The 25,618-nt window shown below is 38.4% G+C and overlaps 1 protein-coding gene across 1 annotated transcript; it reads right to left on the bottom strand.

Annotated features, from left to right (window-relative positions):
• Window positions 1–1,088: 1,088 nt before the first annotated feature.
• Window positions 1,089–25,111, bottom strand: LOC140762648 (dnaJ homolog subfamily C GRV2). The gene is made up of 22 exons (XM_073100522.1): window positions 24,357–25,111; window positions 23,809–24,042; window positions 23,582–23,669; window positions 21,255–21,463; window positions 19,841–19,942; window positions 19,695–19,757; window positions 17,024–19,249; window positions 15,312–15,674; window positions 14,748–14,888; window positions 12,210–12,602; window positions 11,580–12,077; window positions 10,336–10,559; window positions 9,881–10,225; window positions 9,360–9,654; window positions 8,159–8,617; window positions 7,738–8,083; window positions 6,759–7,102; window positions 6,212–6,676; window positions 5,026–5,150; window positions 4,052–4,175; window positions 3,216–3,284; window positions 1,089–1,652 (listed from the first exon to the last, which is right to left on the bottom strand). Exons 1-22 carry the CDS (start codon window positions 24,840–24,842, stop codon window positions 1,437–1,439), a joined length of 7,815 nt encoding a protein of 2,604 aa, XP_072956623.1. The 5' UTR covers window positions 24,843–25,111; the 3' UTR covers window positions 1,089–1,436.
• Window positions 25,112–25,618: the final 507 nt, after the last annotated feature.

Here is a 25,618-nt window from a genome sequence, read left to right as displayed (position 1 = left end):
ATCTTTGGGTACTTTTTTGCACCAAGAAAAGACTATTTCTAAGATGTATTGGGTGCAGTTATTTAGTCTCTCTTCTCTCCTTTGTTTCATTTTCTGAACTATTGGGTTTGGGCATTCTATTCCGTAAAGCTTATTACTTCTAGCTCTAATCTTAAGTTCTTTACTAATCAAAGTCATTCAGCCATGTTTATCTAGAAAGTTTGGCCAGTCATATGGCTATTAAATATAGCCCTAGAAATTAAAATTTTCGTTTAAAAAGTCATGTGAGGTTGACGGCCAATAAGGGTTTAGCTAAATTCTATTGGCTTAGCCCTTAATGACGTATCTAAAAACCATTCCTCATGTTTTTACCCAATGCCTCAAAACTTATGCTATGTGGAAAATGATTGAGAAGAATATGAGGATTTATTTGGTGTATCTGATCGATGGATTAATAGTGATTGAATTCTTGAGGGGTCTTCTTACACAAAGAGGCTAGATCCTTGTTACTAGCTTTGGTGGTTAATGGCATGTGGTTTTTGTGAAAGAGTAGAAATATAAATATTTTTAATCAAGTACAGAAGAACTCTAAATGTATTTTCCAAAAATTTGTGGCCATGACTATGAAAAATTACTCTAATATGGATGAGCTTGAAAGATGCAATACTACTACTCATGAGATTAAGGGATAGGTTCCTCCTTTAGCTCAGTCCCTTAAACTCAATATTGATAGGGATATATCTGTCAAGCTCGGGTCATAGTGGCTTTGGTTACATATTACGAGATCATAAGAGTGGAAGGTTTTGCATCTTTTATGAGGTAATGATTTATACTTTTCCTACCAAAAATAAAAAACCAAAAACCAAAAAGATCCGCCACTGTAGACTTTACGGTTCACCGAGACAGGAACAGGATGGGATGGAGAAGAACGTTCTTACAGCAATCTTCTGCGCCCATGGATAAAAACTTATTCCTTGTTATTATGTGTGAATCAAGCCAAAATTCCATATGGGGAGGAGGGCAGCAAGAATAATGGGCTGATTACTTTTTCTTATATAAAAAAGAAGAAGATTCTCGTCAAGCACCAAAAGAGTAAAATAAGAATGAACTGAAAACCAAATCCTCCCAACTCATTCAATACCAAGCTTTTCTTGCAATGTGGAAGTACACATTATATCAGAAACAAATTTGCCAAACGAGTAAATGATTACACTGGTATAAATGAATAAATGGGTACAATCAACTGAAAAACACCCTTACCTGGGAAAATTTATGGACAGATATGTTACAAAAAGATCCCGCAATTCTAGCTTTACAAGTAAATGAACTCGAACCCAACCTCTGTAAAATTCGAGTAGCTGTACATTATATACGGTATGACTAGGAAACGGTATGACCTTGATGCAGCCGCTGACTGCGGTAGAGAAGGCTTAAAAATATGTTCTGGCCTATTGTCCCTATATCGGGAATTGGTTATTCCTCCCATTAGAGTTTATTGCTCCTCCAGCAGAAGAAGGTAGCCTGGCCACCGAAGGTTGTGGTGGTGGAGCAGTAAGAGCATATGTAAGCCTCGATGATGAACTTTCAATGAGCCCCGCAACTCCAGCGGCAGCAGACTGTGCATTTGATGGAAGGAATAAGTCATGCTTCTGATCTTTGTAAGCACCCCATATCTGTTATAGATAACCAACTAGATATTAGTATCTGATGGCATGAAGAAATGGGGGAGGTAAGTATCTAGCATGACCCAAGTATCTCAGATATTAGTATTTCCCAAAACAGGGGGTTTTTGTTCCCTCGTACTCTTTGACATTAAAAAGCAGTATGCTGTGGAGGTAAACACTATTTTCTAAATTTGAAGCGCTCGAACAACAACCATAAGTCAGAAGCATAAAACTGCAATTTCAAAACCTCTCCTATTCTATCCTACGCTCATGTAAATTTCATATGTTTAACAATTCCTACTTAGCTTTGTGATTAAGTGAAGCACATCTTTTCCCGATGCTGAAGAATTAGCTAACCATGCCATGCCCCAGTTTAATAGCGGTCTGGACTTAATTTCATCTCATTTGCATTGCTTGCAATTCAAATTGACCACGGAAATCCTCTTGACTGACATCTATGAACCTTTCCACACCTTTCTAAAGTTGCGCAACTAATCATCTCGTGTTTCATTATTATTTTCTAGTGAAATAAAAAAGGGCATTTTGGTACATGAGACTCTCGCCAATGCAGGGTCTTGAGAGGTGTACGCAAGTTTATTCTGATTTCTGAGAAGGTTGTTTCCAAGACTTAACATGTGAAAACAGCATTAGAAAGTTTTCTCTAGAACCTGAAAGATATAGTCGAATTTAGTTATTCAATGGCCAAATGCTTAAAAGTTTTTATCAAGCTCCTATCAGGCCATCAGATTTCTTCAAACCATAATGGTGCAATGACAATCTTAGAAAGCTTTGTGAAGCAAATACTTGCATCTCTCACAGCTAAAAGTTCTTACATTATTTCTACCTATATTAGCATTGTTTTGTGTGGATGGACTGAGAAATAAAACTAGTTTCTTCCTAAACATAAGATTCCTTGATATTTGCTATCACCTATCTTACTATTAAAAGCCATCAACCATCACGGGATATATCTCAAATTCTGAATGACCTTCCAAAGATCATATATTTACTACAAATCGTAGAAGAATAATGCTCTAAAGGAGACGAAGCAAAATAAAAAATGAACAACAGTATAATAGAATGATATGATCCAATAGATAGGTCATAACATCAACAAAAACCAACAACCGAATTAATTTTTAATTGCAAATAACGACTTCCCTCTAAAAGACAAACTGAATATAATCAAATTAACAGCCACAGTAGCATCACAAGACCACTGGCAAAACTGAATCCTTTCATATTTGGCCTAATTAGCAGTAAATGTCAAATACGAACTTATATTCTTAGTATCTAAGAGATATGTTGTTAGTCAGAGAGCACATAATAGTATTTCTTTTTTCCTACTCTTCTATGAACCTGACATGATTGATGACAACGAAGATCTTTAAAATACACACTCAAACTGTCAAGTAACTTCCAAGAGGTATGAAACAAGAAAAAAAAAATTCAACAAAAATTAACGAAAACATAATTTTTCAACAAAAATTTACTAAAACATAAATCCCAACACAAAAAAAGCCTAATGAACTCAATGAGTTAAATTAGAATTCAAGAGGTCAGAAAACTTACATCAGAAGCATTCAATATCTCACGAACTTTAGCACAATGGGCACCATCAGTCGCGAATGCATGCAATACCTGAGTTAATGATGCCAAACAAATATTTCATTATGACAGCAGTGCCCAAAAGATCTGTTATGAGCCATCTTTTCTTCGTTTTACTCAAGTAAAATGAACAGTTTCAGGCAAGTAACAATATTAAATTGATGTCAAATTTTTTAAGACTACAATTCCTGGACAACACACATAGAAACCAAAGTTTTTTTTAATGATTATTTCCTCTACGCCAAGAAGGAAAAATAAAATAAAATTTCTTTTTAAGAAAAGGTAAATAGTTTATCAATCATTTCTATATAATCATGCAAGAACCGTATAAATAACAAGAAATCTCCATGGTAAACTTCCTACTAAACATAATTTTGGTAGGAAAGCAGATTCGACAAAACATATTATCCAGGTGTCCCACCATCTATACCTTGAGTTTTAATGAACTTAAGCCTCATGTTTTATACATGGCCTTTCTAAAATTCCTCAAAATTTTTCTCAAATATCATCTTCTTTCTTTAACTTCTACTTACTAGAACATTTAACTTCAATCAGTTTTCATAGCTGACCATTTCAAGATAAGGCTGGGCATTTGCAAAGTATATGTTTGTGCTTATATAGCCTAAGAATCTTGAAAAGTGACAATATCAAAAATTACTCGATCAGGTCAATTGCTCAGAAAAATACTGTGAAGTGTACTTATGATTTATGAGTAAAATAAGAATAAGCAGCAATTATACCACATTACCAACCATCAAGAAATTGGAATATAGAATACAGAAATTTCCTAAGAGACTTACCTCAACCGCGAGCACTCGTCCAATTGAAGCCTCAGACTCATTCCATTTCATTTGGCTGCTGAATCCATGTCTTCCTCCAGCTCTCCAATCAAGAAGACCAAGCAATACTTCCACAAGGCCAACCCTATTTTTTTGTTAGGAAAATCAACATACAAGGAGCCAATGATCATTCTTTGATGGAAAGAACATCAAGACAATCTTAAAGAACAGTAATGAGCACAAATAGAATATAAGGTTTTGGTTATGATCCAGCAAAAGTAGAGCTCTACATAGATTTGTACACCTTGGAACAGCCCATCCATTAGAGCAACTACAGATGTGTGACTGAAAATCTAGATCATAGATCAGCATAGCCATCTGTTTCCAAATATTAAACTCAGCTAACTAGATGTAAAGGTTGACATTACCTCCAAATCTATTGAAATAAATTGTGCACATGATACTGTTGCATATTAAACACTCAGACTAGGTGAAGATCACTACAGACTGTAGACGCATGCTTAACTTGCATATAGATCCATTGATTGAATGTACAAACATTCCCATAATCTGTCAAATTAACAAAGTATTCTCTTCAACAACAGGTATCACTGATTCTATAATATGTGAATCCCCTAAGCAATGTCTAATTAACAACTGCTTTTCTGATGATTCCCTAAGCAATGACTAATTATACTTTTAAATTTTATAGTAATTCTAATATCTTATAGGTGAATTATGTACCTTTACTTCCAGCTATTGCCTTACATGCAGCACAAACAAAATCAAAGTGACCGCATACTACGTCAAGAACATAATGATGATCATAGTTTGGAGCTGCTTAAGACAGTCTCAGAATGATGAAGAGGGCAGGAAAAACTAGAATGGAAAATCTGTAAAAAGAGGAAACCTCCTTGATAGGTATATGTTGCTACGTAAAGTTCTTCATGCGAAATGTAGTGTTAAATATTAAATTTATTTATCATCCAACTTACTTAAGTCCTTGTGCGACAAGTGCATCTCTAGCTCGATTTCCAGCACCGACAACACGCTTTAGTGTTTCCAAGGCCAGTATACTACCTCCTTGCCATCCGATTGCTTTCATGAGCAAAGGCACAACCTGAAATATAGGAAAGAATAAAATAATGATATAAATTGTATATAAAATGAAATACATCATTATCTGGTTGTTCTTTAAGGACTTATGATGTATAAAATTTCACCAGCATTAGTTAACAAGAGCTTACAGGAACAAAATCTTATATAAATTATAAACTGAAACAAGATATAGCAGAAAGACACAAAACCTCCTTAACATAAATAGAAGAGGTCCTAAAAATAATATATAAAGACAAGTTCCACAACCAAAAAGATGGAATACAACATTGATTCACCAATGCTTAAATGCTGAAATAATGGAAGGTATCAGATGCACATTCTTAATACCCTACTAAGTAAAAAAAAAGTAAAAGCAAACAAAGATTAGTACTTATGCCTGATACGACATAACAGGAATTCTCGTCTGTCTACATTAATTCATTTTAGTTCCCTAAAATCCATCCATAATATTTTTTTAAAAAGGTAACATCCATGCGTAGATTCTCTTTTGTTTATTTTGTCAAAGCTTTTATGCAAGTAAATGCTTCCGTTGTCCACCTACCTGGTAAGCAAAACTGACAATAATAAGTATATTTTCACTCTTCAGATTTGGATAACCAATTGAGGTTTACCCTATTCTCTGTCCAAGAGGGTTTCAGTCCTTCAGATAACAAATTCTAGAAGAAAATGACAATCAGGGAACCCAAAAAAAAACATGGGAGGAATAAATAATGAAATCCTTGAATCCTCGAAGAATAACTTATTGACATCTAGAAAGGATGAGAGGAATCTGTGAAGGGAGAGGTACTTCCAACTCGCCCTAACTAGGTGGGTCAGAGGGCCTAGTTGCCTGGACCAGGTCAGATGGCGAGTCAGATTGGACTAGGGTTTTCAAGTATTTTGATATTGAGGCTTCTGTAAATGATGAATCTGAGGAAAACATGTGCCGCTTATCGCAATTGTTCGAGAAGTCCTTTTCAGCAGTAATATACCGCGTGATATATGATGGCAACTTAGAAACTTACTGTTGCTTCTTTGGAGCTCTGAGATCTGAGAGAAAGAAAAGAATATTGCAAGTAATACCTGAGGAGTTCCTGCACTTGTGGCTGCCATAGCTTCGGCACAAGTTGTGCTCGATGCTAGTTGATGTAATACTCGCAAACAGCTAAGACGTACACGTTCTTGTGGGGTCTGCCCACAGGCCTCTGAAAGACCATCATCAGTTTCTTCATGTTCATCTGAAGTTCCACTTTTGACCTCTCCAGATGCCATTGTTTCTCTCCTACCTTCATAGGCTACAGCAGCAACCAGTTTTGGGACATATCCTAGATAACCAACATGGTCTGCAAGTGCAGGATGCACTCGCAACAAGGAAACAAGTGCAGCAGATAGCAGCAAAGGAAGCTCGGGATCAACAGCTTGTGCCTCATAATGTGTAGCAGCAATTGAGGAAACATACTGATCCAATAGCCCTTCCAAAAACCTCTTAGGATTTCTCAATGGAAACTTAGGGTCTTTTAAGAACAACCTCACATAAATTCCCCCAACCTGCATCCAAGCATGTTAAAATTATCCTATAAAGATGTCCATCTATTGTAGCACAAATAAATGCTTAGTCATTAGAATCTACCTGCGGTTCATCTTTCATTACATGTTGGCTAGATGCCTGTTCAGGTATATCCCAATCAACAACACGGCCTTTCATCTGTTCTTGATAGAGGTCCAATGCCATAGTTGACAACTGCGCAGAGAGAGATGTCGCCATTGCTGGCGTCCATACAAGTTCTGGTGTTTCTGTTGTTTGTTCAAGAGCAGAAACCACTGCTTCACCAGGTCCATCCCTAATCGCCGACACTAAGCCATCTGGTAGAAACCTTGCAAGTGTAATCGCCACTCTAGGTCCATGCATTGGCTGTCCAATAAGCTTGCCCAACAATGATGCAGCTGCTGCTCTTTGCTGCAAAGGGATTTCTTCTGAAAAATAAAGCTTAAGTCAGTCAGCGTCCTTACTGAAGCAAATCAGAAAAGGCAAAATAAAATAAAGAGAAAATTCTTAAAATTTGAACCAAATTCTTGGAAATAACTACAATATGTGTTCCATCTGAGATTGGATTGGGCAATAATTGCAATGTCATGCGAATTTCAAAGGAAAATAAAATGGAAACTTAAGCTTCTTCACAAAGTGGAAGATCTTCTGTACATGACATGCTGAAGACTTAATGCTTAAGCATCAAATCATAATTCAAGTTTAGATGAATTTTTTTGAGCACAAAGCTTTAGAAGCACCCATATTCAATGAGAGGTTAATGTGACTGAGTAGATAAACAACATAGCATAAGGAGCCATATACTTGCAGGTAACACCATAATTGTTGCATTGTAAATCCATAAGATAGTGACAATGTGTAAGCATCTTTTAACATAAAAATGGTAATTCATAGTTCTATATCAGATGGATCTTTTACAAGGAAATATTTACTATTGCCATGTTGCCATGCAAATTGATAGCTAGATGAAATGAAAATATATTCCTTGTTTATGCCCAATTTATTTTTCCAAGTTACTCTGAAGAAAGAAAAATGAAGAATAATCTGCAAGCATTTGAGTTACCATGTAGTGGTAAAATAAGCTCAAGAATGTACACAACTCCACCGTGCTTGGCAGCGGCCCAGGCCAGCTCAGGGGTGCTTGCCAGGGAATAAAGGACAGCAAGAGCACCTTCCCTGCATGCAGGATTTCTGTGGAGTATCTGAAATAAAAGGATAAGGCTGGCCCTTTCAGCAACCATAGCCTCCAAGCACGGAGCATATGCTGTCAAGAGGGACAGAGCACTAAGACAAATTTGGGGAATGTCACTTTCGGCCGGGAAAGTTAGGGCAAGACATTCAAAAAAAGGTACAAGTTGTTCTTTTGTAGAAAAAACAGCAGCCAAACTAGGGTTGCTTGTCAATAAATTCTGCAGTCAAAACAAACTTAACTTAGAAAGTTCATTATTAATAGAGAATTTATGAAAAGGCGCTCGCTTGCTTACCTGAAGAGATGTCAACCCCATTCGGAGGTTCTTTATCACATTGTTTTCTCCCTTCATAGTTTCTTCTTTAGAGGAGTCCTTCAATAAATCATCACCTTTCTCTTCTTCATCGGTCGGTCCACTATCTGTACCATTTTGAACTATTGATGTATGAAGAAAAACATCATTTTCCTGAGATGTGTTCTGACTATCTGAACAAGAAGCACTCCACCGATGAACTAGCTCTGATATAAACTTGAGAAGAGCTAAGCAAAAGGCTTCCGGTTCACTTATCTCATAATCTGGTTGATTGTTGTAAACTCTTAGGTAAACATTACCCACATGCAACTCTTTAGATAGTGCTTGAAAAGTGAAGGAATGTGACTCCGTCAAATCATAAGAACCGTCAGGCCCATGACTGGCACGCTGCTGATCCACAAATTTGAGCAGTTCTCCTCTGGTGGAAGAGTTCCATATAATCTGCATTCACATGGGACAGAATAAAGATATAGTACTATACATCCAAAAGAATTATCAAACTAAAATCAAATGTGACTATCAAGCTCAAGAAGGGGAAAAGGCGAGACTCTTAAATTTGGCAAAAAGGAAAAAAGAACATATATGGATGCATCACATGGAGCATAGAGGAAAATCAACCTGGTCTATTACATCTCTTCATCCCGGTTCATTAGCTAGAATTAAGCCTGCATGATATTTAATATACCAACAAGGTACTATACTCCAAACTAACACTGCTGTACCTGATCTTTAAAGAATCTTCATATTATATGCCTACTACGAGATAAAGTTGACAATATTATTCCATTGCTGTTTTTAGAAGTTCAAAAGATCCAGCCCAATTATTTGAGGTATGCAATATGGATCTTTTTTATCTATTCAGCTCCATTTATACATTAATTGATGTACAAAGGTTAGATAGGAGAGGAAACAAAATGAACATCTACTACCTACCACAAGTCTAGCTAAGACTCCATCTTATTGCACTTCTTCTGCTAACCTTTGAGAAACAGACATAAGAAATCAATGAAAGGATTAAGCATCAATTGGAAAGATGCCGGATCTCCTTTATGGTGCAATAGAGGAAAAAGTCCAATGATAACCACCAACAGAAAGCATCGAACGATGCACATGAATTAACTGGCATGTCAATCAAATCAGGAAGAACAGCTAGCACTAAATAAAAGAGCATAAAATGCATCACCTCTGGTGACTCCAAATTGGCATTTATACTTGACAGAAGATCCTTTGGTGGCCGGTTTTTCAGCATATCAGCAAGTTTAGGTGTAAGCAAAGCTCTGAGTGAGTTAGCAGCTGACTGGTTATACGGCGTTGTAATCCCATCACCACAAAGACCACATAGGCATGATAGAGCCTGAGTTGCAAGGACTGCATGCATGTTTTTAGCAATCTGTACACTTGTACCAACACCATGTGCTTCATTCATATCACTCTCTTCTGCTGTAGCATCATATTGAAGCAATAGAGGCAACAGGTACCTAAAAAGAGAATCAAGTTGCATCAGATAGAGACCAGGGAAAGACTACTGCACCTATTCATTTTTCTAGTCACACATTTATATAATCTTCCTTCAGACATCAGCATAGATACAATGCTGAATGGAACTTTTATAATGCTGCAAGGGATCTTAGTAGTATCTTACTTATACAAATTATCCAATTTTCTGAGAAGAACTACAATAATATGATTTCTGAAATCACATACCACAATAAGCCAGACATGAGTAATGCATCTTGCAATGCAGATGAAACAGAAACACGAGCTGCTGTCTGGAGAGCAGAATCAACTGCTGATGGAGCAAGCTCTAGTTCTGTACAGTGAACAATGTCCTCAATGAGACCTCCAAATTTTAGCATCTCAATTCTTGCTGCGTCAAACTGACTTAGAACTGAGAGAGTGCGCATCACATTTGTAACAATGATAGCAGCTGGTTCATTAGCAGGAGTTGTAGGCTGAACTACACACATGCAGCGAGAAAGAAGAGTTGCCAAGAGAGGTATTCCACCATCTCGGATAAGCTCTTCACCATTCAATGAAGATGATGCACACCTGAGACAGGGCAGTAAAGACATTAACTGCTAAAGTATTATGTCATATTGCGATATTCAAAATGTAAACCTGGTAGAACTAATACTAAGGATAAGAGAACTGAAAATTACGTTAGCCAGATTAGCTCAGAAGCTGCGATCAAAAGAGGGACCCTATCAGATGAAAGTAAATTATTATCGTCCTTGTCCACCGTTATAGCATTGAGCAACATTGGATAGCCAGCATATTTGAAAGGTTCCAAAACATCCCCATATCTCCTGTACAAGATGCACTGTCCCTTCAGTAACAGCAATAATCTCCAAATTTGAGGCCCTTGCAATCCTTGCATAGTTGCCTGCATATAAGAAGAATAATTGACATTAGATGAAAAAGATTACAAAAGAAACATGAGTAAGCGAGGCAGTTGGCAATTTCTGAATCAGGGATATATAAACTGGTTACTGATGCATGATGATCTGAATAGTTCTATAGATGAAACTTAGTAGCAGGAAAGGGGCTACAACACTATCGCTTGGGACTCCCAATAGAAAATGCTTACATCAATTTACAAATATCAAATTATTATCCATAGTCCAAAGTTTATCTTTTAAAAAATACCAGAACATATATTTATATTTACCTGTAGCTTATTGTGGTACAAAAATCTAATATTTCTAACCTCTCAACTGAGAAAGTAACTAAAATCAGAGAAGGAGAAGAAAACTTGTTTTTAAAGAGAAATTTGTAGTTTAGGAATTTAGAAGCAATCAATGATGGCCGTGCCAACGCTAGGTCGGCACATGGTACAGGGAGTGCCAATAGCACCTCCCCCTAAAAGCCTCAGATAGTGATTTTGCGGTCGTGTGGAGAAACCGGAGGAGATATAGAGCCGATGAGGACTCCCATAGCTATGTGGATAAGCCAGAGAAGATGAAATGGTCATGGCTACGGTTTTTTGTGATTCTTGATCGGATGAAGAACAGTGGAGAAATATAATTTGTCACTTAAAAATTGGATTTGGATTAGGACCCTTTAAGATAAGTTAGAATCCATTATCACTTAAAAGGATACGCATCACTTAACAGAGAATCCTTTATGATAAGTCAGAATCGTCTATTACTTATGATAGAATCCACATCTTCCAATTACTAAAGATAGGATCCAATAAGCTAACCTATCAATCACCGGTCCACACCCATTTTTTTAACCCTAGCTCTAAGCCGGGATGGTTGTGAAAGATTCCAAAATCTCTCTCTCTCTCATTTCTTTCCCGTGCCAACCATGCTATGTGTCAGAGCATGGTACTGCCACTGCCATGGCCATACTTGGATGCAATAAAAGCAGTAATTTAGTGATAACAGCAACAAAAGACTACCTGCAAACGCTCATAAGCCTTCTGTACAGCAACAAACTTCTCCCTTCCTTCAGGATTTTTGTCAGGATGGTATCTTATAGCCAGTTTTCTATACTGGCGTTTAAGCTTTTCTTCGTCAATGTTTACAAGGCGCTTTGATGCAATAGAATTCGCTTCATCCATCTCTGACAGTTTGCTGCTATCAGAATTCTCATTGATTACAATATCATCAAGCGATATTTCTAGAATCTTGCAAGCTTCCTCTTCAGAAAGATCCATTGGCCTTCGAGTTAATTCTTCACGCCACATTGCCAACAATGACTGCAAAAATTCTACATGTTCAACAATGGGCCAATTTGGAAACCTAATTTCATCACATAAATTCCGCAGGTAATAACGATGACACCACATTTCATCCTTTAACTCTGGATAAGTTACTGGAGGCATAGGAGCATAATCATAGAGTGAATGACAGTGTTGTGATAACTTCTGAGCAAAATCACCAAGATGTTGCACAACCTGGCAAGAGTTAAATGGAAACAGGTAATTGATATCACTGCAAACATATTGGTGAAAGAAACATGAAAAAGAAAATGCTGGAGATACATGTGAACTATTCTAATTCATTTTGAAAGCCTTGAATAGAGATACCTGCCGTATCAGATGTTCTGCTCGCATTTTATGGGTCCAGATGATTTCTGGGGTATCAGAATCAGATACCATTGCTGCAGCAAATGCAATAGGTCCACTGCGCTCCAGCACATATAATAAAGATTCAGGAAGAAGTCCACCTAGTACACTGCGCTTTGCCAAGGGCAATGATGAGGACATTGCTGCTTCTTCACCACCATGAAATGCTTGATGGACATGTGTGACAGAGAAGAGTTGTGCAATTGAAAGCAGGTTAGATCCAGGGTATGCAAGAGCAAAGTAAAAAGCACCCGTGCTGTAAAGGCGAATCATTGCTTTGGGGTTCCTAGTGACAATGGCCTTAAGCAAAGAAGCGGCGGATTCAACTATGCTTGGCTCTCCAGTCAACATAGCCTACATTGTTTAAGAAGATGCATATCATCAGAACTCTATTTTCTTTTAAGCTTTGGACAAGTTCCGCCAGAAATGAAAATAATCAAAAAGCAAGAGGAAAATAAATAAACATGATTAGAAGATTTAAAACATTGATTAAGAAACTCCATTTGAAAAAGAAAAACTTAATAAGGACCAGCCAATTTATTGCTGCTGTATATCATCAACTCCCATAGAGTGCACTCTCGAAGCTACTGTCTAGGTAAGCATTCATGGAGATAGAAGTACGAGCATCCGAGTAGGATAAGATTTGTCAATCTCAAATTCTCAATAATGCTAATAAGCTCATTGTTCTTCAAATTATTTGAAGCAACAAAGAAGAGATTTGATGTTCCTTTTACTTCAACTCTTCATACACAGTGATATTACAATTTGTTGAGTAAATCAACGATGGCCGTGCCGACCAGCAAGGGGGCGTGCCAACGGTATACCAACACGTGGCACGAGGGGGGTGTTGCACGACACCCCTCCTAGTAGCGATTTGCTCACTATCGAGCTTTCGTCGCCGCCAACCTTGCCGCCATCATCGCCCATCGTGCCGGAGAGCTCCATCGATGAAAGTGTCGTTGCATCCCATGTGAGGATGCCCTAGCCCCAGCCTAAGGAGGAAGTAGACCTCGGTCGGGTCGAGACGCAACGATGCCTTCATCTCTGGCAGCAAACGACGATGGGCGAGCAATGAACGACGGTGACAAGCGGCGACGACGAGGTCAAAGAGGGAGGGCCACTAGACTTCGTCCTCTTCTCTCCCTTTCTTGCAGCACGACAGGCAAGTGTCGCGGCACGTACCATGCCATGCTGTGCAGGCCAGTGGTCGGCACGGACCGTGCCATGACACGGCCATCCATGGAGTAAACTAACTAGATACATCATATAGGTAGAAGTTCTCCATGCCACAACTAAATTCATAACCAAAAACATCATAGTTTCTAGTAAGGATCCAAAATTCAGATGAACACCATTTACAGGAAAATAAACTATTCTCCTTGATACAGTACTATCACTAGATAATGCTAGTTCATCAAATCATAACAATTAACAAGAGCACATATACGCCGGAGTCGTGTTAGACAAATCTGTGTTTTTAAAAATATAGGAATGCAGATACTCCAAACTGTCCGAACATAGGTGGACTCACTATGTGAGAGAGACTCTAATATAGCTTGAAGGATGGAATCATTTGGCGGCTGGATTCCATCCTTGTTGGTACTTAAAGATGGGTAAGACACTGAATTTAAAAGAGTAGCAAAAAATGACTTGAATTTTCAGAATAAGTACCCATTGTATATGTGTGTTGATTCAGAATAAGTACCCATTACATACGTGGTGTTGATTCAAGTTAAAGACATGTCAAGGGAGAGGAAGACAGGAAACTTTGGAAAAAATGACCGACAAAAGATATCATGACCTTCTCGAGTAAGAGGATATTATTTAGGATAGAGCTAAATGAGAAAAATGAAGGATTTCCAGCTTGCTCCAATTTGTTGGGAAATAAATTTTCTTGTATTATAGATATCTTAGTAGTTATAACCCTCATGCTTATAGACATAAACTTATACCTAGCATGATAGGCCAACAGAGACCCTCATTAAAAACTGCAAGAGAGCTGGTTCTGCTCTGAGACTCCCTTCTCTGGTGCTTCCTTCTTCAAATTCTTTTTCATGAAATCTCTACTGCATCCACACGGGCCACATTCTAAGTGCTTTCTTACTTTTTCTCGAGTGTCATTTCTCATACTTGTACTGACTACTTATTGAAGTTTGTAACTGAGGTCTAACCATATTATCAGAAACTTGGCATCAAGTATACAGCTCATTCTAAATTTCTGCTCAGGCCCATGCATTTAATTAGTGTTGCACAGTAGCTAATCTCAAATTGTTGGTAAAGAACAAGCATATCTGCATAAACATGTAGAAGCATTTCCAAGAGAAAAAAGAACAAGAAAATAAAATAAAAGTTCTTCCTAAATGATCACATAAAAGGCTACAATGCATGTACAAAGAAAAACATACCGATCACTTTCTCGAGCATTATCTCATGCAATTAATGTTGAACTTGAAGTAAAAAAAACACTAACCGCCAAATTATGTCAAGGTTCGGAATTACCTGAGCAACATGTGGGAGACATCTAGGACTAGATAAAATTCGTTTAACTCGTGGAGTAGGAGTCACAATCTCCCCAGCATCATCAAGATCAGAATGTGCCAATGCCATACTATGTAATATAGATAATGCCGCCTCACCCACCTGATCACAAAGTTTTCAAATCGAACCAGGTACACTACAAGAATTAGATGACGTAGTAGACACTACGGTATGCAGAAGAGTCACATAGTTGGATGCCAAGGTGAGAATCAAAGAAGCCAATTTATCTTGCCAGGAATAAATAGTGCCAGACAATTAGTAAATCAAGCATCCGGATGAATTAAAACTTCAAACTATATGATTACCATTGCATGCAAAAAGAGAATAGATTCAGAACATGAATATAGTTTGGTAAAATAATGACATCTAGAATGAACAATTGTAAGAAAACATTAGAATATCCAATTGATATCATAAGCCCATAATTATTAAACCATAAGCCCATAATTATTAAACCATAAAGGGATCGTTCAATAAGCTTCTACAGCAATAAACAAGAATAATTGTGACTGCAATATGACATACCTGAGATGGAGTTAAAACAGGAATTCGAAATGCAAGAGCCCAACGTAGTTCACGGATATCACGCAATCGCTTCCAGTCAGCCATACTAGAAGCCCAACATCTGGTTGTCCAATCAATTGATTTCTTTGACCAAAATCTACGGATAGCATCTTTTTCTAGAGGCCCAACTTGTATGCCATCTTTGTCAATGAACATCCACTCCTTGAGTGGCTCCATAAATGCAGTAGCTGCAATTAGATTTGATTGCAAAGGTATAGAAGTCCTTTCAGAAGCTTCATGAGCAACAGTTAGAAGATCAACAGCTAAAACACATCCCCCAACCAGAACACATGCTTCAACATTTGTAAGATCCTTCATTAAGACCTGCAGAATGGCAAAACAAAATTTTACTCAACACTTGACCTTGACCTTGGACATTACCATCAAGGACAGCCGTGCTGGTGAGACTCCAACACCTGGTGCGGGGTGCACCATGCCGTGCCGACCAGCACGGGTAGTTTATTCTTTCATTCAGAGCTAGTAATGGGTCTCTTTAGCAGCCACTTTACTAAAAAGAAAAGAGTTGAAGTTTAGAAAGAAGAAAAAGAGGAGGTTTAGGAGGGATTTAAGATTTCTTCTTCAAATCCATCCAAAAATAGTTTCTTCTTTCATTCCCCTAAGTATTTCCTTAATTCCTTTGTTTTAGTTTTAAAATCTAATTTAGAATGTACAAATGATAAAGCTAGTTTAATTTTGTTAGATCTATTATTTGAAAGAGTCTTTCTATATAGATCTAGTATTTTGGTGCTAAACCTATGGAAGAAACTATTTAAATGTAGAAACTATAAACCATAGGGAAATTTGATTTTTTCCAAATTTTCCCATATTTAAAAAAAAATAGAATTAATATGTCAAGTTCATTCAAATTAAGTCATTATTGGTATAAGAACATGCTTGATTAATTTCATATGAGTTGATTTGTACATAATTTTTAACTAAAATTCAGATAATTATAAATTATTGTTTTGCCCAACTTTTTTTCAAAATTTTAAAAATATAAAATTAATATGTCAAATTCATTCAATTTAAATCAAAATTTTTACGGAACATTATATTAACTCAAGATTGTTATTAAGTTTTTACTATTGAATTATTCAACTACTGTCAATTAATGAATGTGTTTAATCATATTTATATATTTATGTGTTGAATCATGTCTTTACTTGACTATTGCTATATTTTTAATTAAATAGGTCATTAACAACATTATCTAGGGATTAAAAACTTTGATGTAGGCTTTATATATATATATACGTATTCAAAATAAAAATATTTAGAAAAACTCTAATAAGCATATTAGAGGTGTGTTAGAGCCTACCAAGCCGGCATGCCATGTGCCGACAGGGTACCGACAGGGACCTCCTTAACACAACACCTGAAGTTTTATATACAAATCTTGGACTTCTGACATAAAGTATAGCGATAATGATAACTCTGTCAAAATTTCCTGTTTTACTTGATGTCATGTTGACATCTAGCTATCATGCTCATCTTTCACAAGCAACATGCTCAATCATCTGTAGTGCTTAGAATGAAATCCTGAAAATGTTGTACCTTATACTATTTGTCAAAGTTGTCATAAACTAAAGTATAATGATCAACACAAGCAAACTATGTCAAGAAAATAGTGCATATAACAACTCAAGTTAAAGTTGCATGTCAGACGGATGTACCTTTAGAAGTAGTAGTAGACGGTGTCTTAATGCACGATCATCCGTTCTGTCCAAGAGAACTGTTATATGAGCAGTACCATCAAAGGGTCCAATGGTCTTATAATGCTGCTCATACACAATCGCCATTGCCCTTGCACAAAGCTCTCTTACCGAAGAGCCTCCACCTCCACCAAAGCCATCCAATCTTCCCATATCACACCAATCATCAGATGAACCCAATTCATCAGGAACAGCGCCATCCACAGTAAGCCCTATGTCAGCGTCGCACAAGAAGCGATGATATAGTGCTCTAAAAAATGCAGCAGGATCACGCAGTGGGAAATCTTGTGCCTGATAGTTGCTTCCGCTTTCAAGCAACAGACGCAGATAATACTGCCCCACACAGACTTCTTTTGATAAGCTCGCGTAGCTGACTGAAAATTCAGCATAGTTCCAAGATATACGAGGTGCATTATCACAAACATCAGAAATTGCACTTCCAGGGACAATGTCCTCCGATCTTTCCTTTTCAATATCTAGTTTATGAACCTCAGCTTGTAAAGCCTCTCTTAGCTCTTGCCTTGTTCTTTCGTTCCATACTAAATCTGCTCGATTGTGATCTAGACTGAATGCTTTCCAAAATCCATACCAATTGCACAGCAACCTACCAGATCCCACAGGAGTGTTCTCCACAACAACCTGAGCAGGGGCTGGAAGATCAGGATGCATAGAACTGACAAGGTTTGCATGAGGGTCCATTGATTCAAAAGCATTTGAATCCAAAGGCTGCACTGTCCTGCTTTGCTGAACATTATCAGCATAAACAGCTCCAGAGGCAGCATTGTGGAGAATCGCTTGGGGTTCAGCAGTTTGGTTTACACCTGGAAAAGCAGTGGGGAAGACAGACTGGACAATATTCGACTCATGGGTAGGTCGCTGATAAATTTCAGGTCCTGCATGAACACCAACACCTATCTGTTTTGCCAATTTACCATCTTCAGCATCATATACAAATGGCATTACATGATCCTGTGCTGCTATACCTCTACCATTATGGACCCTCCTCTGCTGAAGTATGCGTCTTCGCCTTCTACTTAAAGGCGTTTCTTCATACTGGTTCTGAGAATCTTCAGAACTTGCATCTGACCGTGTATGAAGATAAGCAACAAGCCCAGGAGGTAGAACTCTAGACAGCAAATGAAGTGCAGGTTGATAAGAATCAGCCCAAAGAGCTACAAGCTGTCGGCTAACATCACGACGCTCACCAGCAGGAAGGAAAAAAGCATGCAGCAAGTGCCTCAAAAGAGCACCATCTCTCAATGCAGCATCACGCATAGATTCTGCTGCAATCGCATCCTCTTCAGCAATTGTACGCATGATAACGGCAACAGTTTCTCTTACGCTTTCAGCAGGGTGTCCAAACAATGCAAACAAGCGACGCCGCAAACCAGCAACCTGACGTAGTAACTCAACAAAAGTAGTGTGTTGAGTTGTTTCACCATGTGGTTCACAAAGCATAGTTTCAAGGATCTCTACAACTGACATCGACAGTAGTGGTGATACAGATGTTGGTTTCAGTCGATTAACAAGAATAGTAACAGAATTCTGATGTGCAAACAATACAGACTTGGTATGCATGTAAGTGGCATGCCATTCTCCCTTTGTGTCCATCAATATACTAGAATCACCAGGACCACCACCAATAAGCATAGCTACAAGTCCTGCCGCCTCAGCTGCTACTCCGTCTGAACCATTTCTCAGAAGTCCCATTATTCTCCCAACAGCAGCAGGAAAGGACATCACATGTGATGCCGCACTTCTTGATGTAAGTAACCTACGTAAACATGCAATAAACCCCATGACTGTTGCTGCTGCTTTGGGTGATGGAGGCGGAGGGGGAGGAGCTTCTGGGGGAAGGTTTGGAGTTGCTGGAAGCATTGTAATTAAAGCCATCAGGACTACTTCAGGTACTTCAATATTAGGAGGCAATCCGCTATAAGGTATACATGCATTAAACTCCCGTATTCTCCGCCACAATTTTGCTCTTGACCCTGGAATTGACCCTCCTTCAGCCACAGCATCTTTAGCAGCTGTAGCCAAGTGTTTGAGATACATAGCCGCACCTTCCATGTCAACAACAGTACGTTGCTGACTTTGTTGCATCTGAACAAAGGCTCTTCCACAAGGAGGATCTATGCGATGCCCAGGCATGGTCAACCTTGGCAGCACTGGAATAGCATATTGACCCTGCACAGATAAGGCCATGTTAAATGTAATCGAAGCACAACAAACAGCCAAGGACATCCAGAAATGCATGCATGCACAAATATACAAGAAAAAGCTCGTACATGCACACCATCACATGCATAATGCCACATTAAAAGATAGGCACACAAACACATCCATAGCAGCTGACTAATAGGTATAGGAGAGAACAGCAAAGGGGCCAATCCAAATGAGCACCTAATATCTTAAATTGTTTTTGCAGGACAAATATCAGACTAAGGAAAAATGCATCGCTCAAGAAGATATATTGTTTCAAGACATCTTACTGACTCAAAAACAAGGGCTACAAGTGCCGTTTTTCAGCATAAAGGTGCCATTCTTATTTCAAGTGTGTGCTTGACATATTGCCTCTCGTTGGGCATAGCATGTACTAAAAGGAATACATTCAGGAGACAAGTTAGCCTACCTCAGTTTGCAAAACATCACGAACTGCTGCAAGCAAGCTATCACGAGACGTACTCGCATACACCTATAATCAAAATAAAATGCATTAACAAGATAATAAGAGAATTTCTTCTGCATTACAGCATAGTGATTTCGAAAGACACTTACATGAATTGGGCAACCATCATTGAATTCGATTGCAAACATTTGTGGCTCTTCAGCAAATCGAACGAGACAACTTACAGAAGACAAAGGCCGAACAATGACAGCCTGGATATAATTAACTTCTCAGCTGAAGTGCATAAGGAAATATTTTGAAGCAAAATAGACTGATTAAAGAAAAGAAAGAAGAACCAGCTTCAGAAGCATCAAGAAAATCAGTCACTAACACACTGTAGCAAGATAAGCACTTTCTTGCAGATCCAGGTTAGCTTATAAGACTGGGTTAACTGATGGTCCCATTACTTTCCTCCTAATAGACCAAAAACAAGCCTATTTTCAAGACTACATTATAGGAAGCCTCCAACCTTGTTATTGAGAGGGATAAAGATGACCATCTAGATGCCTCCACAACCAACTTTTTTCTACCAATCCATAAAGAAAAAAAGAAAAGAAAAGAAAATTGATTGTCATAACAAGATAAAAAAGAGTATCCTAGTGCACGAGGCTCCAGTAAAGAATACAAGCATATCCTCACCTTCATTTATGAAAAAGCTGCTTCCAATTCTCATAACTAGATACTCAGGAGGTGGGAAGGAAGAAAAACATACAAGAAGAGTTAACAGCGCCATGCCCAGGAGAAAATATCATCAGTGTACCATATTCTCTTACTCTTCAAATAAACCTTATATAGATCAATGAATCAGCTTTTTTGCTCTCTATACATGCTTTTACTGTCATTTTCTTTTTCTTTTATCAGCATCATGCCATTGAGACTTCTTATTGGCTGACCCATCTATCACCAATAACCATAAAAAAGAGTATCCTAGTGCATGAGGCTCCAGTACTGAATACATGCATATCCTCACCTTCATTTATGAAAAAGCTGCTTCCAATTCTCATAACTAGATACTCAGGAGGTGGGAAGGAAGAAAAACATACAAGAAGAGTTAGCAGCGCCATGCCCAGGAGAAAGTATCATCAGTGCACCATATTCTCTTACTCTTCAAATGAACCTTAAATAGATCATTGAATTAACTTTTTTCCTCTCTATACATGCTTTTACTGTCATTTTCTTTTTCTTTTATCAGCATCATTCCATTGAGTCTTCTTATTGGCTGACCCATCTATCATCAATAACCATACCCAAGTCCAGGTTAGCAAGGATTTAGTTTATTTGAGATTTTTTTTTTAAATCTCTTTAAGTTATTTCCATGTACTTCAGATCCTTTACTAGTTGGGTGGTTAATCTGGTTATAATAAAAGTAAAGTACACTAAATAGAGGCATCATGTAAAGAATAAGAACCAGTGAGATATAGGGTCATGGATCTGGTAAAATATGAAATAATTTATAACAGTAAAACAAAGACACATAAATTGGGCTTGTGCAGAAAACGGAAGGAAGATCAAGCATGTGGGTACCTCATAGTTATCAGGACGCCTTTCAATAAGTGAAGCTTTTGTTAGAACAAATTCACGTGATACAGAATCACCTTGATCTCCAAGTCCTCCCTTGGGTCCAATTCCCAAACTTAAGCTTTCAACACTAGCAGTTCCATGAGCAGCAGAGCGTAACCTTGTCACAGACCATCCTGCATATGGTGTCTCATCTGCTCCAACTGCTTCCTTGGCTGCAAATCACAATGAACTATTGAAGAAATTAAACAAAAATCATGTTTCTAATACTAAGGAGAAAGAAAATGACAGCGACTTAGCATTAGCAGCACATGAGACTTCTTATGTCAAAGCAATTTGAAGGATGATCTTTTCCTACGTGGGAAAGATAAAAATTGCAAGAAGCTTAAGGTTTAGATCTTAACATCACTAGTCATTGCTAATATTTTCCATCAAAGGAGATTAAGAGAAGCAAGCTGCTGAAAATTCCAAAGAAATCATGCATAAGACATCGTTAACATAACTGGTCCAGGATCTGACAACAGCCCATGATGGAATCCTGTTGAAATCCTGTAATCATGTATTCAGATTTTCTTACTTCCACAAGCCATATAATGGTATCCTTATGTTTCTTCTCAATGCTTTCTCTTTTCAACAAGAGATCAGAAATTCTCCCCTTGGTTACTCATAAAACAATTTATGTGGGGAATGCTACTATCTGAAATTCTTCTGACTTAGAGTTGGATTTGGAGATTTGTACACTAAATACCGTCCTTAATTTCAAACAAACTGAAAAGCCTTTCTCCTTTGGTGATCTAATTGGCACATACCACGGTGGGGTCTTCGATTGGGGTAAAGGCTGGATTGAATCATTCACGATGGAAATGCCCTCACCTACTTGACTAAACTAAGGACCTCAACGGATGCTTAAGTTGATTTTCGACTTTTCCATTTTCCTTCTTGTTTATAAAAATCCAATCAAGACAAACTGGGCATTAAGGTGAGACGTGAAAACACCCAATTAGTTTGGCAACTATCCAAGCGTAAGAGATTATTTTATTGTCGGAACATGAGTTTGATTTGAATCTTATTTTCATAAATTTGGAAAATCAGCTTGTGCTTCGATGCACTTGATGGAACAACTCTCCCGACAACCGGATAAGGACCAAGCAAATAAAGGAAAAGGTTACAAATCAATCAAACTGGAAGGTTGGACAGCCCCTACTTCCATGACGAAGCCAAGAAGGAAAAGACTAGTTCCCCAGATAGTGTTGTTTGAATGATAGGAGTGGTTCGCCTAATCGAAAAAAGCACACCTACCCCCTATATCATGTGTTCACCATACTGCAAGAAACAAGTGGGGGAGGCGTCGAGTACATAGACGAGGCAATCCCGAGAATGATAATCATTACCTCATGGTCTTCCACTCCAACACTTCGGTTGAATAATTAAGGTGCAATCTTTTGAATCCTTCACAGGTCCCAATGGGAGGTATCCGGGGAACTCCAACACGTGTTGATTCTATAGTCATAAACACACTATTAAAATGTTAAGTAATATCAGTCATCTATTTTGAGGAAAGACTCTCAAGAAGGATTGGATAAAGTGACCTATGGCTCAGCCCACAGCTTCCTTCCCTTCGCATAGCCCAGGTGACATTTCTTGGGATCAGACATTGCATTGGTACCTTATCTCAATTTCAAATCGTCTAATAATGGGAAATCGTTTGGTACCATCTCGATAGTACAAATCGCCTGCTATCAAAAGCTATTTGGGATCCTTTCCCTTACTATTTTATGTCACTTGGGAGCAAGTGAAGTTACTGCAAAATTGCTTTTTGATAGGTCCAAATGGAGTAGTTGCAATGCAGGTGCACGTAGCACTTGCCTGTGTATAAGCTGTCATCTTAAAGTTGCTCTAAACATCCGTCTTAGCTAACTTAATTTTTATTCTTGTAAGAAAACTAGCTCTATATTACTCCTAATTAGGCTATGAAAGAGAAAATCAATTAAAATAATAAGACGTCTATCCAATCCAAGGATTATTTAATTATTTACAATAACTCCTATTGAATGATTCGTTAAAAAGATAGAGGAATACTTTTTTCATCTAAAATTGAATTCACATTTTAAGCCAAGAACAATGACATATGCAGGCCACACGCCAAACATTTTGAGCAGGAACATAAGGGTATCATACAAAATGACACATCCAGTGATCAACATATGATATTTATAAACTCATGAAAATACTCACAAGATCATGGAACCAATATGTACAAAAAAACTCATATGAATGGAAACTAAAGGGAACAAAACATGACTAGACTGAATGTATTTTAGGTGCAAACTTACCCCTTTTAGTAATAAAACCCGTCACTGTCATTGACTGAGAATTGTCAACAGTTAATGCCAATCCAACATTAGATCTTGCTGTTTTAGTCTGTAATATAAGACACAAGAGGGTAGAGTTGTTACAAAATTACTGGGAGGAACAAAAAGAACTTAAGCTTCTATTAAAGAGAAACAAGGAAATGAGAAGGAAAAACAACTCCAGAGGACCAAGGAGGAGAGAACCGTACCAAATACGATACAATTGTAGTGTTTGAAGCTCCAGAGGCACCCATAAAGACTTTACTTTTTCTTCCATATAGAGGACACAAAACAAACCCTCCACCTTCAGAACTCCTAGTCCCACTGTTGTCAGCCAAAAGCACAATAGCAGGAGTATCCATGTCCCTAAAATCTAAACACCACCGCGGATCTCCAGATTGCCCTTCAAGAAGCTCAACGCCAGTAGTTGTAACTTTCAACTTCTGCATAAGATAGTTCACATAAATCCTAAGAACAAAGCTAATGAACCTAATAATCAGGAACACAAACACTAACATCACTTAAGGGAGGTCTATTGACATCTCAATTCAAAGTGTATCCAATTAACTAAACGAAAAAGATTTAACTTTTAAAATTTTACAATACCAATGCAAGTGCGGACAATAAGTACAACGACCAAAATTAAAACTAATGCAATTCAAATATTTCAATTAAAACTACGGATAACAGCTAAATCTTCAAATTTAACCACACGAACAAAAATGGAAAGATATCACGAAGAGGTTTCAGAGCTTACAAAGGAGGCCCATTGAGCAGTTCGCCGTCGGAGATGTAGCACTGGGAACTCCATGACGGGCCCGAGCTTTCCCCACCGCAGTCTGTGCAGCTCCGTGAGGATGCTCGCCCTTAGCCGCGGCGATGAGAACTTGATCCCCTTAAACTTCCCCTTCCCATCCGTCCGCACGCTAACAGTGAACTCCTGTGCCTCATCCCCTCTCCCCAGCACTGGCGCCGCCCCCTCGAAGTCGCTCGCGATATCGTACGAGTTCGTCACCACCAAAGTCGACGGATCTAGTGTTACGATCCCGGAGTTCGAGAGGCAAAGGATCCTCCTGTACCGCCCTCGCCACGAGTGCTTCACGACGAGGTACCTGGCCAAGTACTCGGGCTCCTCGGAGACGGCGGGGCCGGCGACGCGCGGGGAGGAGGGAGAGGGCTCCGTCGCGGGCGGCGGTGGCGCGTGATCTGATGCAGCGGCTGCGTGGCGGCTGACAAAGTCCATGGGGGGTAGTGTTTCTAGATATCTGGGGCGGCGAGCATTAAGGTTCCAAGGGAAAAGGAAGGAGAAGGGTGAGGAGACGGAGCCCGAGGTCGCCTCGAACGGGCTCTGGCGCGATTGATTCGCCCCCAGGGCTCCCGATCTCAAGTCGATTCCCCCGTTATCAGGGTTAGGCTTTCGTAGGCAGATCGGTTCTTGATCCCTTCGTCCTCGACGCCGTCTTCGCCGTCGCCGTCGTCGTCGATCTTGGGAAAAAAAAAAATTTTTTTGGCCCTTTCTCTCTCTCCTCTCCTTTTATTTTCGGGAAAACAGAGTCGGGGTAGTTATTGGAAGAAAGGTCGGTTGGGGAGTATTTGGGTGAGGATGAGGGGCGGGCGACGGGCTAACTGATGTCGATCACTCCTTGGGCCAAGTCTTACGAGATGGTGCACGGAGAGTTTTCTAAGGGATAGAAGGGGGGTTATTTGTAAATAACCTAACTTTTATTTATTACAGATAAGCTTTCCTAATTCCCTATTGCGTAAGAAAATATCATCTAATTTTCAAAATAATAAAATAGATTATTGTATATATATTTTATTATAAAATACTTGTACATCTAATATAAAAAATATATATATACATTTAATATTAAGAGCTCAACCTCGCTATTACTAAAATCTAAGAGTTTTTTTTTTTATATAAACAGCCCTGATGAAGTCTAACAGAAGCTTAATCGATATTTTATGTTGTTTTCAAATGTTCCAAAAAGGAGAAAAGAAATCAGAAATTTGAAGCAT

Source organism: Typha angustifolia, chromosome 7 (assembly GCF_048772165.1).
Source record: "Typha angustifolia cultivar Huaian chromosome 7, ASM4877216v1, whole genome shotgun sequence".
NCBI classification, from domain to species: Eukaryota; Viridiplantae; Streptophyta; class Magnoliopsida; order Poales; family Typhaceae; genus Typha; species Typha angustifolia.
The sequence above is the reverse complement of the archived record's forward strand: the minus strand, read 5'-3'. Positions and strand labels throughout refer to the sequence as shown.